At 38.9% G+C, this 16,362-nt stretch overlaps 1 protein-coding gene across 11 annotated transcripts in view; it reads left to right on the top strand.

The window, feature by feature from the left end:
* Window positions 1–16,362, top strand: part of Abl (tyrosine-protein kinase Abl) — a 307,213-nt gene that overhangs the window by 250,091 nt on the left and 40,760 nt on the right. For 8 of the 11 annotated variants that reach the window (XM_067757028.1, XM_067757022.1, XM_067757021.1 and 5 more), the window contains one exon: window positions 15,018–15,080. The exons of the other annotated variants lie outside the window; for them this stretch is intronic. In XM_067757028.1, the coding sequence (XP_067613129.1) occupies window positions 15,023–15,080 (58 nt within the window). In that variant the 5' untranslated portion in view covers window positions 15,018–15,022. The remainder of the gene's footprint in view (window positions 1–15,017; window positions 15,081–16,362) is intronic. 11 annotated transcript variants of the gene reach the window in all.

The following is a 16,362-nucleotide window of genomic DNA, read 5'->3' as shown; positions in this document are numbered from 1 at the left end:
TAAAGCGAACATTTGCCAGCACCCTCTTGCAAATACTTTGGATCTGCACATTGTGCAACAGGAATGCAATTGCACACGCTACAACAACAAGCATACGTGTTCACTTGCATACGTAGTCGTCCTGTTCATGGCCTTTCGTAAGCAAGTCACATGCACACATCACAAGTGCAATATAACCAAAGTCCTTAAGCTAGACAAGTTATTCTCACGAATTGGACTTAGTCGCATAAAAATCGAAGTCTTGTGTTTGCTTTATAGAAATAATGTTGCATGTAGCACGTGCATATGAAGTTTTATGCAACTATATACACACATGTCAGTGACGTCAATACAAAGCAACAAAGTCAGCGTTAGTCATCTACAAATTTATTTTTATGATACTTACCTCATATTAGCTTATTTGTCAATATGACTTTTCAGACTCTTCCTCTACATCATCTTTCATTTTCCGTATCCGTTATAATTTTCAAGGATAATCAGACAGGATCCTTGACAACAGCTATTCTCTCTTGTTAACTAGCAATGTATACTTAATTGATAGTTGCAGCTTTCATCCGGTAGCGTCGTAGTCACCCTGGTTTACACTTACTCCTCGTTGTCTTTCCTTTTTTCTGATAAGTGGTATCCTTGTCACTTATCTTTCAATTTCCGTACTCTTTCATGCGCAAATCTCATTCGAAATTGATTGCTTTGCTTTTAAGATGCAAATTTACTACGTAATTGTTACGCTTTCACTTCATGGCGCCCACATATGTTCCTTGACATTCTCGTCCTTCATGTCGCACTAAGACTAATAAATAAATAAAAGGTGTACAAAAATATATTTAAGGATTCTGGATATACACAGGGCTCTAATTGGGCAAAAACTTCATAAAATATGAACTTTATAAGGTGGGTCAGGTTAGGTTGAACTGGCTGGCCAGTGAGACTGATTGACCCCAGCAGAAGTTTGCTCAACGACCAAACTGCAAAACCCTATCAGAAACCTGGATCTATGTTATAAACTAACTTCGTCCTATTGGCAAATACTAGAAGCTTTCTAGGACCTAAGCTACTTGCTGCTTCTAGATCTGATAGTTGTGCCACTCCTAATAATTGGAGTCTTAGCCTTGCGAGCGAAACCAACCCGCACGTCCCACATCTGCCACACTGTCAAGGCCTATTTTGAAAGCATGTGACGCCAGAATGCAGATTCCAGTCAGAATAATCATCATGAGCCCACAGTGTCATATTCACTTTGCAGCCCTGCGCTTGGTTCTACGCCTTTCCTGTTTAGTCGATTATGTGCAGCTCTGGCTTTGTGTTAATATCGCATTATCTGATTGAAACGCCTACGTTACAAGCTTCGAGCGACGGGCCCTGTTTAGCCATATATTTCCATATGCCCAGGGACTCAATATAGATGTAAATTACTCCCTATCCCAATTCTTTCTAGGGATTGCTATTTTCTAACACACATTTAAATGTTGTGCTATGAGAGACGACAACCTTAATTGCGGCTTGGCTTTCAATTTAGAAATTGACGCGGACGTGTGCCAAGAGTAAAAAAGAATGGACAAGAGTTTAAACTGAGACAATGTCCAGACCGAAGCTGAGCTCGATGACGCGCGTTTCGCTATCTTCTCTCGCGTTTTAATAACTGAGTGCACCGGTTGTTAGTCTTTAAAGAAATCCATCGGAATCTAAATAACAACTGAGTTATGTGCTGCCGGATATCATCAGTTGTCTATGGGGATGCCCCGATTGGGCACAATTCAGTATAAATGCTTGTTCTTTATGTCATAAGGCTCTATAAAGAAGATAAATTTCGTCTGGCTATGTAGATGGTGTTCAGACGTCAAAGTAGGAGGCTTTGGCATGTATGCAACTTTTATTTGTTTTGTGTAGATCGGGAGCCTGAATTGGTGACGAGCAGCACAAGATCGGCACGCCAATTGCTTTAGCGACTTGAATATTACGTTGCGACACTGTACTTTGGAGGTAATTTCGTCATCACACCTAGGAGTATAGGATATAAGACAGTCGGTAGAATTCATGCCATGAAAGTGCATGTCCAATTGGCGTGTCAAACGCGAGGTAAACTGCGTGCAACTGCGGCTTTGTTCGGTGACAATGCAAAATCGTGCGAGGCGTACATACTGGAAAGACCAAGGGTGCCCTGGGTGCACTTTAAACGGAGCGGTCTCCGCCATCTTCCTCTGTTTCCATGGGTGTGTTCCGATAAGTTCTGTTGACGTTAAGTTTATGAAATTATAGTGACTCCTTCCATTGTTGTTGTTGTGTTTACGATAAATACGCGCCTCGCCTGGTAAATATTTGTATGATAAATTCATATTTGTAACAGAACTGGCATCCAGTAGGTGAGGTGGACATCTGGATCTGAGAAGCTTTAAAGCTTCTTATTGCGCTTAACAACCCCCTGAATCTTGGTGATTCCTTCTAGGGAGAAGGGAGTGGGCTCTAAGTTGTACAAACGTCCGTCTACCATTTAACTAATTGGTAGCCCACCTCTTTAACTCAGGGGGAAAGGCGAAAGGATAAGTCTATGTAAATGTTAAAAGAAGATTTATCGTTCTCTGAACGTCTCTGTGCCATCGCCATTTTTTTACAACGTCCTTTTGGATGGATTCGTTGTTGTTATTGTTATTGTAGCGATACGGTTACTCCCCGAACGCTTTGGGGAGTGTTATCGATGTGATGGTCCTTTGCCGGGCACAGATCCGGTACGCTCCGGTAACACAGCACCATTAAGGTGCTAGCCCGACCATCTCGGGAACAATTTATATGACCACATTAAACCTTCAGGCCATCCCTCCCTCCCCACCCCCAAAGTTCCATAAGGAGCATGGGCTCGTCAGAGCCTCGTCTGTTAGTGAAACAGGATTCGCCGCGGATAGGTGAGGTTTGGAGAAGCTAAATATTGCACTGGCAACCTGAAGGGTTGCGCTACACAGCCCCTTGAATCTGGTATTTTAGTCTCCTCTTACGACAGGCATACCTACCGCGGGTATATTCTGACCCCCTAACCCGCTGGGGATGGATGGCTTCGTGGATCTCTTTGATCCTGATAGTAATGAGCACAATGTTGTTTTTATGTTTTGTGTGCCCGTCTTATGGCTCGCGGTCTTACACTTTCAGCCGAAGTATGTATCAATTCTTGCCCTCAGAGAGGTCCCACGTTTTTTTCGGATTTCAAAAAATTGTATTGCCAAAAGCGATTGATTTCTTCTAATATATAAAAAAAATCATTCAGAGTTGAAAAGAGCTATCCAGCACCAGCAGAAATGTAGCAGTTCTTGTGCTGCTCCTCCCATTGGGCTCACTGATGTCCTTATTTGGAGGTCTTCTTAATTTAGTCGTCGCATAAGATTATGTTCTCTCAGTAAGGCTAGTGTTTCTGTTGGAGATGATCCTACAAGACTCATGTTCTCCGAGTCGGATTCTAATATTTTCGAAGCCAATCCAATTCGTTTTTTAAAGTTAAGGCTGCAGTTTCTGTTGGAGATGATCCTGCGAGACTCAGTTTCGCCGAGTCGAATATCAATATTTCCGAAACCATTCCAATTCGCTTTTTAAAGTTAATGAAAATTCAGAGTTGGGAGGTTATGAAATCTGCTGGTGGATCTAGGTATGAGGTGTGAGTTGGGGGTCAGATGCTAGTGTATGCATCGGGCGCCAGTCAACGCTGTTTATGAGTCCTGCACATACGATGAGATAACTGTTGAAATTTGACAATTTCTAACGACTGAATGGAAGCGGCTAGAATTTTTTTTCTGTTGTTGACGGAATTTCGTAAGTTTCGTGTTGCACGAGCGAAGTACTTATCCAAAGAATATCCACATAGCTATTAAATATTTTAGAACAGGGGTTTCTAAATATATTTCAATTATAGTCCATAAGGTAGCCAGTAATATTTTATCCAATTTGGTGTAACTATAAATGAAGTAACGTGGCATCACTAGATCCATCTAAATAGCTTTTATGATGCGTGCAATAGCCCTTTGCAGCCTTACTCACACACTCATTGGCAAAATACATAACTATTCCTCAAGAGAGATAAATTTTGCTTTTATTACACCCAACTGTATACATCCCCAATGTTGCCTCTCTATGTGAAATGAGTTGCCTACCTCAATGTCATTGATTTTATTGCTTACAAAAGCTATAAACTTCCTTATTTTTATGATCGAAATTTTATGTAGTAAAACTCGTTGTACAAGCGTGTCATCAATTGCTGTTCCTCCTTCTCAAAGATTTAATTGATACCTACTCTGCAAATGCCAGCACATTAATGAGAAGAAGGGGAGTTGTTACATAACACGGCATAGCTTGCCATGTCATATCCATACACTAGAAAGTTTCTCCACATTTGCCTTTCATGCCAAATCTTCAGTATACAATATCTGTTGTTGTTTGGGAGTTAGTGAGGTGATGTTCCGAATATTGCGAAAGGTCACTATTTGGACAGAATTGGAAACTGTGGTGTCATGTCCATCTTAGAAACCGTGTTAAAGCTCTATATCATATAGTTAATAAAGTGATTCTATATATGAAAGAGGAAATTGAACAGCTTAATAGCGTTAGGAATTCAAGTGACTGGTGGCGGCTAGCAAACTCACTTAAAAAGGTCCGTTGTAAAGTAAGTTGTAACCTTAAGATCAGTGACTTCTATCTTCATTTCAAAGAACTCCTATACCGTAATAATATTTATTCGTGCGTGCACTGGGCAATGCCCCAGCTTTCTGACACCTTTCTTGATGTTCCTTTTGATTGCAGGGAACTCCAGTTGGTTATTGATGGTACCAAATGCAAAAAAGCCCCTGGGCAGGATGGCGTATGTTATGAATTTTACAAGTTTGCTCCCAAATGCTTCCCCAATGAACTGTTGGTGCTTCTAAATTTTATTTATTTGGGAAAGCAGATTCCTCTTTTAGTTCCTCCATCTTGATTGCCCTCTTTAAGAAAGGTGACCCTAACGCCACTACAAATTACAGAGGTCTGTCTTTGCTAGACACTATTTATAAAATCTTTTCTGGGTTTTTACTTGATCGCATAAATGCTTGGATCGATTGTAACAATGTTTTAAGTGAGTCTCAGTCTGGTTTTCGCAGAGGCTATTCGACGATAGACAATATTTTTGTGGCTTCAAGCATTGCCCAATTTTTCATGTAATATAAGAACTTTTGCCTTTTTTGTAGATTTCTCGTATGCTTTTGATACGATTCCCCGCAACATGCTGTTTTATAAACTAACCTCCTATGGTCTTTCAAATCATATGATTGAAATTTTAGGATTATTCTACGCTAATACGTCTTGCAAAGTTCTGTTTGATGGCATACTGTCAGAGCCTTTCCTTTTTAATCACGGTGTCGGCCAAGGCTGCCTCTTAAGCCCCGTTCTATTCTCTTTGTACTTAAATGACCTAAATGACTATTTGTGCGGGGTGTCAGGGTTAAGAACATTAATGTGAAGGTGCTTATGTACGCAGATGATCTGGTCTTGCTTGCGGAATCACCTGAACAGCTACAGGAAATGATAAACTCCCTTTACAACTATTGTAGTCAATGGGCACTAACTGTCAACTTTAAGAAATCAAAAATCATGGTATTTAGGAAAGGTGGTAGAGCCCCCGGCTCATGGAAATGGATCTACGGTACCGAAGTTATTGAAATAGTTAACGAATACAAATGCTTAGGTGCACTTCTCACTTGTCAACTATCTTTTAATAAACATTTGGACTCAAAGCTAGGTGATGCTAAAAACGCTATTAACGCAACGTGGCTGAGCTATATTAATAACCCTCGGATCTGTTTGTCGCAGAAAATAAAAATCTTCGAGGCTGCTTCCAGGTTCATTATGTTTTACGGCGCGCAGGTATGGGGGTTAACGAATTCGAACAAGTTGAGAAACTTTTCAGATTTTTCGTAAAGAAACTCTTCTTCCTTCCCTCTAATACGCCAAACTAGATGTTGTACCTGGAAACAAGCTTGCAGCCCCTATATTTACTTACACGTCGCCTGCACATGCTCTATATCGCCTATCAAATGACAAACGTCCGCGTATTCTAGCAGAGGAGACTTCCAACCTGGGGATTTCTTGGATAAAAACTTGGAAAGAAGTTGCTAACACCGTCAATCTACCTTTCATTGCGCAATTGCCATCAGCTAATATACAGTCCTTTACTTCCTTGCTCTTACAACGCTTAGCTGAGTATAATACAAATAGGTTCCTCGAAAGGGCTCGGAAGTCTACTACCAACGACCTTTACCCGGTCCTTGTGCCGTTAGAGAGTATGTATTCCACTGATGATTACAGTGCATATGCAGCCAGTCTGATTCTACGGGCACGTGGAGGTTTGTTGAATCTAAACGCAAGAATCTATAAAAACAAATCGTCTCCACTTTGCACAGTATGTAACTTGCAGTAGCCAGAAGACGTTTTTCACTTTATTGGAACATGCCCGATATATAACAACATTCGTTCCCATTACTTTGGTGAAAAAACTTTAGATATGGCCAGGGTGGTTGCCAGTTTAAATGGATTTAACTTCGAGGCTCTGGGCAAGTTTCTCGCGGAAAGCTTTAAAATTAGAGACTTAGAGATAGTAGCGTGCTCCGCCTACCACACCGTATGCCCTGGGTTCACACCCCGGGCAAAGCAACATCAAAATTTTAGAAATAAGGTTTTTCAATTAGAAGAAAATTTTTCTAAGCGGGGTCGCCCCTCGGCAGTGTTTGGCAAGCGCTCCGGGTGTATTTCTGCCATGAAAAGCTCTCAGTGAAAACTCATCTGCCTTGCAGATGCCGTTCGGTGTCGGCATAAAACATGTAGGTCCCGTCCGGCCAATTTGTAGGGAAAAGCAAGAGGAGCACGACGCAAATTGGAAGAGAAGCTCGGCCTTAGATCTCTTCGGAGGTTATCGCGCCTTACATTTATTATATTTTTTTTTTTTATTATTAAATAAATTTTTGTAACTCGATAGTATTTTATTTAACACGTGGTGCGACACACAACATACTCTGTTATTGTCGCTAGTAGCTACTTTAATTTATTTATTTAAGTGTTTTGATGTACGCAAAAGCATAAGTTATACTCTGTATCTGATTTTTTGGAAAAAAAATATATGTACTACTACTACTATATGAAAGGGGGACATGAGTAGAAGGGGGGATAGGCAAAATGAGGTAGTGGGTGAAAGAGTAGGTGAAGAGGACAAGGAAAAAGACACGGCAACAAAAAATAATAGGGTAAACAAAAGAGGAAAGGGCGCAGAGAATGGGAGTGAATTTTTATGGCAATGAGAGAAGAGTGGAAAGATGGGTGAGACGAAAAGGAATGGAAGACTAGTAGGTCAAAAAGAGGCAAGGGATGGTAGACGGAATTAGAGTGCGTAACAGAAAACGAAAGGAAAAGAGGGGACGACGGAGAGCGAGAACAAGGCGACAGGAAAGGGGTATCAAAAAGGATGCAGGAGTGGAAGAGGAATCGAAAATGAAGAGTGGGCAAGGGGGTAAAGGAAATGAGCGGGGAAGGAAGCCGGTACGCAAGAGAAAGTGGAGCGGAAGAGGAATCGAAAAGGAAGAGTCGGCAAGGGGGTAAAGGAAATGACCGGGACAGGAAGCCGGTACGCAAGAGAAAACGAGAAACGGGTCGCTCTCGAAAATTAATTCTGCTTCTACAGTGAGCTAGGCAGTCGATATGCTACTGTTTCCTCCACCCCTGGAAAATTTTATCTATTATGTTGCAATGCCATCCCTGCCTACTGGACTCTACCTACCCAGTGCTCCGTCAGTTCCCCTCTATACATCTCAAGAATGGCTAAAGATTGTTTCTCCTTTTTAACTGGCCACATGGCCTTAAAAACTGTAGAGCATTGTAAGCGTTTCCAACTTTTGTTAACCTCGCAATGTCAGTGATGTGAGATGAAACCATTTATGGGTCCCGAAGCACTTCACCCATCGGAGAAGATAACTTGTTACTACCCTGTAGTATTTATATGCACTAGTGCTTTACATGTATTCCGAATAGCCAAAATCTTTCTGAGTCCGGAAGTCGCACCAATATGGACGTAGCCAGAAACGTTGAAAAGGCGCCCGCCCCCACTCCACTGGTCATTCAAGATCCTTTGCAATGTTGTTCGTTTCGAAAACTGTCGATCGCCATGCGGGTGTTTGTTGATGTAACCGCAAAAACAACCCCCAAGGATGTAAAAGAGACATTTGCGGACTCCTCGAAGCCTTTTAACCAGTTAGGAAGATCGTCGGGTCTTTGTTGTTGTTGTTGTAGCGATAAGGACACTCCTCGAAGGCCTTGGGGAGTGTTATCGAGTTGATGGCCCTTTGGCGGATGCAGATCCGGTACGTTCCGGTACCAAGCCCGACCATCTCGGGAACGATTTGTTATGACCACGTGCGACCTTCTAGGCCATACCGCCCTCCCACCCCCTAGATCCATGAGGAGTTCGGGGTCGCCAGAGCCTCGGTTGTTAATGGAACAGGATTCGCCACGGATAGGTAAGGTTGACAAATGGGTTTGGAGAAGCTATGTATTGCGCTGGCAACCTGAAAGGGCTGCGCTACACAAACCCCATGAATCCGGTATTTTAGTCGCCTCTTACGACAGGCATACCTACCGCGGGTATATTCTAACCCCCTAACCCGCTGGGGGGTCGTCGGGTCTTTCGGCTTGCTTTATACCCAATTTTCGCGACTTTTGGAGGCGATTGTGGTGTTTAAAAGCTTCTTCGTTCATTTGGACTCGGTTGTTCTGGCGTTCTTGCCGGGGTTTCTGTGCAACTAGATCCGATTTCCGGCTGATCGAAACCTTTGCCTCTTTAAAGTATTCGGCTCCGAGTTCTCCTTATACTTTACATCACATGTAGACATGTAACCTCTTGTTGTTGTAAAGCACTATCTCTGTAAGCCTTTATCGTTAACTTGATGCGCACATGTGGCATGTGGCAGCTTGCAGGTACTATGTACAATCCAACGTAAGCACAACAAAGCCAGTTTATAGCCTAAGGGTGAAACTTGTATAAACTGAGTGAAATGACAGACAGACTTTTTGGCTTCTGGCATCACTATCTCCTTAACCTTTATCTGTATTCAAAAACTATGGCCTGGTTTAGTATTTTTGTACATTTACATCCTTCGCCTGGAACTAAATTTCTTTTCACATCCTTTCTCGCCGCTTAAATGCTTAAATGCTTCATTTAATGATTGTAGTAAGTGGTAAATAGGTTAGGTTGTAGGTAACCTAACCCTAAGTGGTAAATAAGTGAAATTTTTAAGGCCGTAGTAAGTTTCTGTGTTGCAAGAAAAGGTGATAAAGTTTATGTGTGACCTTTCACGTATAACGTAAAAATAATAAATTAACCGATACTCTGAAAAATTTGTCTGCCGTTCATATCATTTTGACAATTTTATTCAGCCACCAGATGGAAAGTGGGTAGTTTGTGGTATGAATGCGGCCGTTAAAAAGATTGAACTGTGCATCAGTTGACGAATAAGCTTGTGGATTGTTTTAGGTATACAAGGGGCCGGTGGGACTGTTGATCGGTGAGTGGGTAGCAAACTTTGGTTCATTGAATGATGAGCTGACATCGACATAACGGGGAATTCAATGAATGGTAAAGCGATGATAAAAGACTCAGTAGCGATGTCCAAGCAAGTGAATCGGTGAATGGTGAACAGTCAACCAAAAAATTGGCATTGTACACCATTTACTCCTTAACTTCGAACCGAGGAATCGATGAATATTCGAAATCGAAATTGGCCGACTCCGTGGCATCTGTAAAGCAGATGAGCTTTTCCAGGAAGAAATACATTCGAAGTGCTTGCCAAATCAATTTAAATTTTTATGTTGCTTTGCCCGGGAGTTGAACACAGGATCTTCGGAGCATTCAAAGAAAACGATAAAACCATTTTCATTCACTCTGCTGGCCGTCCTTGATTTAAATGCATAGCTGAACAAACAGATTTACACGTAGCTATTTTTTGGTTTACATATCTAAACTAAGTCTTACATAATTTTGTAATATCTTTTTATTCGGCGTTGCGCCAAAATGCTTCAGACGCAGTGTAATCTACATTTTTACTGCTTTTTTGCTTACTTGCTTTTAAGAAGCGCTTTAGATCTCGAAACTTAGTAGCCAAAAGTTAAAACAAAAAACGTCTAATCGCACATAAACTAGTTCTAATATAAGGGAATTCAACGTTTCATAAGTACAATTCATATAAAGGTTGTGCCACATTAAACTTTGGCCATATTTGGCATGAGATTCTGCGGAATGTTGTTTGTCGGTATATCTATGTATGCGTAAATAATAATCAGGTTATTTTACCATCACGTGATGAGTTTTGTACTAAAGTTTTCTTGGCTTTAGCCGTAGGTGGAAGCAATTACAAAGTTGATTTTTTTTATATTTCCTTTAAAGTTTAGAGTTCATGACAAAGTGCTATTTTGTGTAGTACACTGAACTTTTTTGTTTTTATACTCAGCGTGCTTTGCATAAACGAATCGAGATAAATATAGACTTCTATAAATCAAAATGCTCAGGATGAAAAAAGGAATTCATTTAGCCATGTCCGTCCATCCGTCCCTCCGCCTGTCTGTACACACGGCAACTTGAATAGATACTCAGATATCTTATTGAAATTTGGTATGTATATCGATTTGGCACTCATCTCCCATCGCTATTTAAAATGAACCAAATCGGATGATAACCACGCCCGCTTTTTACATATATAACATTTTGGAAAACACAAAAGACATGATTATTTAGTAAATAAAACACCTAGGCGGCCACCGTGGTGTGATGGTAGCGTGCTCCGCCTACCACACCGTATGCCCTGGGTTCACACCCCGGGCAAAGCAACATCAAAATTTTAGAAATAAGGTTTTTCAATTAGAAGAAAATTTTTCTAAGCGGGGTCGCACGACGCAAATTGGAAGAGAAGCTCGGCCTTAGATCTCTTCGGAGGTTATCGCGCCTTACATTTATTTTTTTTATTTTAATACACCTAGAATGTTGAAATTTGGTGTGTGGATTGAGACTCTTGATGAAAATTTGACTTGTTATAAAATCAATTTTACAAATATTATTAATTTTTATAATTTGGGAAAAATTTAAACAACGTGACATCAGGACGGACAAGACGACAGCTGTTTCGAGTATACCTTGTAAATCTCTTCAAAGCCTTTTCTCCCGGGAGTGGGAGTCGAACCCGCACTCCTACGATAGTTGAAATGGTTACAAATGCATTCAGCTACGTCATGCCTTAGTTGTTGTAAAGTTTTTCCCAATTGCCTTCTTTCGCATATTTTAATCTTTTACACATTGCATACTTCGTATGCAATTATGTGTTAAAGCTATGCTTGTTGGTACGGCAATACGGGCAATCCCCGATTAAATAATACAAATATTATTAATCATAAATCAAAAACTGTTAAACCTACCATAACAAAATTCAACAGAGACGTTGCCTTTACTATAAAGAATGCTTCGAAGAAAAAATAACGAAATCGGTTAAGGACTATGGCTGGATACACATATTTTCCTTATAGTAAGAAATATTTCTAGAAAAAATGGATTGGTTACGGACCCCCACATTTCAAAAACACTTTTTTTAAATGGGTTGTAGACTAGAATAATAAGCTATATCTTAGCGAAAAATAGTTTTGTATCAATGGTATTTAACTTACTAAGTTTTATTGCACTAGGAAATTCGGAGAAATTTTTTTTTAATAGGCGGTGCCCACCTCTATTCCGATCAAGCATTGCACAACATTTCTGCCTCAAAAAAAAAAAAAAATTTATCCCTCGTAACAAAATTCGAAAGAGTAATTTATCTGTAATGAACTTTACAATGTAAACTTACGCTGAGTATATAATGTTCGGTTACACCCGAACTTAGACACTCTTACTTGCTAATACTAAATTTAACATAAACAGACATTCGGAATACCATTAGATATCTACTCAATGGGTCACCCTTTCTTACCTAACATATTTCAACGTTAGTGTTTATGTTAAAGAGAGTTTCCTAACTTTTCTCGGCACATTTTACTATATGAACAGACATATAGTATGTATATATAAATACAGCAGCGACCAGAAAATAGCAGTGGCAATTATTATTAAATTTCGTCAATAAAATTCCTCTTTTACATTTTCGGTATTTTAAGAAAAAAATTCTGTGACGTTTGTAACTTAAACCATGCAACCAATTTTCAAAATGGTTTTGAGAAAATTCGAAGACTCGAAAAAATTTGTATTTGAAACTTTCTGAAGCTTTTAGTATGTAATTTTGAAGCCCAATCAATTTAAGTCTAACAAAGCACAAATCTCAGGCTAGAGGTCCCTCAAAATTCGCAATGATTTTTAACAATTTTTTTTTTTTTGAAGAAACTTTTTTAAAATTATTGAAAACCAAAACGCCCTTCTTTTTGCCCTTCTAACTTGCAATTCGTTAGACTTAAACTCATTAGGCTACAAAACTGCATACTCAAAAAAAAATCAGAGAAACTCGACTTCGGTTTGCATAGCTTCTGTTACAGAATGCATTATATTGTTTTCCTAAAAATTTAATTGAAGAAATTTGAAAAAAAAAATGCCATTGCTATTTTTCTGTTCGCTGCTGTATATTTTAAAACGCATATGCGTGTACATTAGGCTTCAATTTGTTTAGTTACTTTGTTCAAAAAAACAGAACTCAGATTAGAAATAAGAATTTGTTAACGCTGAAATAGTGAACTGCGTAAATTTTATAAAATCATATAAATGCCCTCTCTGATAATAAAAGGCAGCGGTTTTACGATAGGAAATGTTACATTCGTGAATTACGTTCACGTGATCTAGGCGAATAATCTCGTAACAACTGACCTCCACTCTACTAATCAAAATGTGTCCTAACTGTTACTTTGTTGCTTCGAGCATGCTTCTGGTGACACTGTTTGCATATTTAGTAAGTTCAACCTAACCTAAAACCTATTTTCATGACCGAGGGCTTAGTTTAAAATGGATGATTCGCGAGAGTTAACACTACTGCATCGAAGTGTATACGCTACCATCTAGGAAAGGGTCATTTAACCAACAAGGTTTGAATGTTCGACACTACCCAGAGAACATTTTTTTTCATCGGTATAACTTTGAGTATATTTGAGCTAGTCCAACAATATTTGGTATTTGGGTCATAGAAATGGAGGTCTAAGCAATTTAAGAATACTGGATATTATGAGATTATGCTGGATTTCTCTGTGGGAAAAATTCGCTGCTGTCTTAATCCTTTCCGGTCTATTTAAGGATAGTTTCGGAATGAGTGCGGACTTCTTCTGCACTATTTGTCGATCTTTTGAGGATTATTTTCATGATCGTTTCCAAGGTGTTTTACAAAAATATTTGTAACTGTTTCTAAAGCAGCTCAAAACTATCCCCCCTTATTGCGAGTGTCGATCGGAATATAATCGCTTATTTGTCGATGTCATCTTTTTCATTTCGTTTTGTTACTATGCAAGGGTTTGTCCGTATTATTTAGAGACTATCTCGGTATCATTTCGGGATAATTTCAGGGCCATCTCGAGTTATTTTATCAGCTATTTTCGGACCATTTCAGAACTACTTTCGGAACCGTTTCGGGATCATTTTCGTGTAGTTCTGGGATCATTAAGAAATCATATTGGGGGTTTCTATTTCAGTTCTATTTTACAAAAATACATAGTCTGCATTCGTGACTATTTCTAGATAACTTTTCCATATTATTTCGTTACTATCTCCGTGCCATTTCGGGATCATTTCAGGGCTATTTCGAGATGTTTTATGGGCTATTTCGAATTATTTTAGAACTATTTTCGGACCATTTCAGACCGGCTCGGGATCATTTTGGAGTGGATTATTTCGAAATCATTTCGGGGGTATATTCTGATCATTGCGGATCTATTTTACACCAGTCTTCGGGACTATTTCTTAACTTTTTTAAGTTCAGAAACTATTTCCGTATTATTTCGGCATCTTTTCGTGGTTATTTTATGGGCAATTACGCAGCATTTCGGGAAAATTTTGGAAAGATTTTAGAATTGTTTTCGGTATCATTTCAGGGCTATTTTGAAACTATTTTCGGATCATTTCCGATCGGGTCGGGCTCATTTTGGAGTGATTTATTTCGAAATCATTTTCTTCTGATCGCGTCGGATCTATTTTACAAAAATATTCCGGACTATAAGATCAGAAACTATATGGTTTCTAAATTATCATAATTGATTAAGGATTATTTAGGGATCATTTGGGTGTCCGAAACTTTCAGACTATTTCGGAACCATCTCCTCATTTAAGGTTATTTGTGTTGAAAATTTCAAGAAAATGAATCACGTCGTTCAGTTTCTAACCCATAACAAAAAATGGGCACGTAATTTTATATTTAATATAATTTCAACAATATAATGTCAATTGTAGTACGTATGTATGTAACTATGATGCAATAAATACTTAGTATATGCATATCTATATTATCTTTTATATTTCACTATTTTCACTTGCCTTTGATCGCCAATATCACAGAAATCAAAGATTCTTCAAATGATGAATTTTTCATTCTGCATTGCATTCTCCTTCCAATTTATTCTACTGATCAACACTCACTCGTCAATTAACGCCACATCACAACTTGGCATTTATCTTCATCACATCTTATATAACGCTATTCCATTGCTTCGTGTTCCATAATTAATATTTATGTAATAGTTCAACCAAGATAATATACATGACATCTTAATTTCTATAGGCCACATCAATACCTGCCGAGCTTCTTCATTAACACCAAAAGTTGTAAATATTTGTAAAATAATTAGATAAGCGCGCGTTGCCATCACCAGCACTTCTCACTGCATCTTTCTTCATTACCAGTAATGTAGTTTTAGTTTTTTTTTTGTTTTACTAACAATCAAGAATTTTAACATATTAATCTGTCGGATGCTTTAACCAAACATTTTCTTCTCTTATTTACTTATTTTTCCCATTGTAGGTCCAATGCACAGAGCCCAACAACAGCAAATCCGTGATGCGGCTAAATATCAAATACATTTAGGTAAAATTAACCAACTAACAAAAAAAAACAAAAATCCTTCAATCAATCAATCAACTAACAACAAAATCAATTAGTTAGTCATTCATAAATTTAGCATCATTCTACTTAGTTCGTACTTCTGTGTGATTTGACCATGCACTCTTTAATTCCAATTACAATTTTAAATGTCAGCACTTTCGGGTGGAGTGCACCAATGGTCTTGGTTATAAAATGTCTTTTTCATTATAAAATGTAGCGTACTTAATGATTGAGGGAACCAACTGAGAGGGGCAAACAAAAATTAGTCGTCTTAAGGGCATGCTGGAGTTTTTGGGAGATGCTCACCAAGAGGTGCGCAAACGGGCATCTTTTATATATGACGACCTTGGCAAGCATTTTAGGGACGTTTTAGGGACTATGATTTAAGGCCATGTCTGGTCCCCTTTAAAAGAATATATCTATGCTCGGCTGGTAATTGGGCCTTGCAACTCCTTCCACAGTGCCCGTAACAAGATAAGCGCAAAACATATGGTTCATGATGGAAGAGAGACTTCGCAGCCTTGTACTGTCATATACGGCTGTGAATGAGCGTCTTGATGCGATTTATATGAAGCAGAAGATTTTCTACATTACATTTATCTCTAAGTTTTGCCTTTTTCTTGCTGCTAGTTTTATACACACTTTGCATATAGTATACAATTTTTTCTAATCCAATTTGTGGAATATTTTTGGGGGCGTTCAACAGAGCTTGAGCAGTGATCAAATGTACATACAATTTATCTGCGCTTACACCTGGCAACAGATGATGCCGTCGACGTGGACAACGACTTCTTTTATGACATATGTAATACATATGCATGAAAATATAAATGTATGGTAGGTGCGAAAAACGTTGTAATCACCAATTTTTTCCATCTTCCAAACTGTTTGCATATTATCGTCAATCTACTCTCTTTCATTACAAAAAATATCATCTCTTCCAATGTCATATTTTCCCCATAAGTGATAGTTTGCGGATACACTGATACAAAAAAAACTATGTTTTATTACATAATTTGGAAAAAATTTAAACAATGTGACATCAGGACGGACAAGGCGACAGCTATTTCCATAGTTTGCGGATACACTGATACAAAAAAAACTATGTTTTATTACATAATTTGGAAAAAATTTAAACAATGTGACATCAGGACGGACAAGGCGACAGCTATTTCCATTATACCTTGTAAATCTCTTCAAAGCCTTTTCTCCCGGGAGTGGAATTTGAACCCGCACTCCTGCGATGGTTGAAGTGTTACAAACG

The sequence above is a fragment of the Eurosta solidaginis genome, chromosome 5, assembly GCF_040869045.1.
Source record: "Eurosta solidaginis isolate ZX-2024a chromosome 5, ASM4086904v1, whole genome shotgun sequence".
In the NCBI taxonomy this organism is placed as follows: Eukaryota; Metazoa; Arthropoda; class Insecta; order Diptera; family Tephritidae; genus Eurosta; species Eurosta solidaginis.
This window is presented reverse-complemented; position numbering and strand designations above follow the sequence as displayed.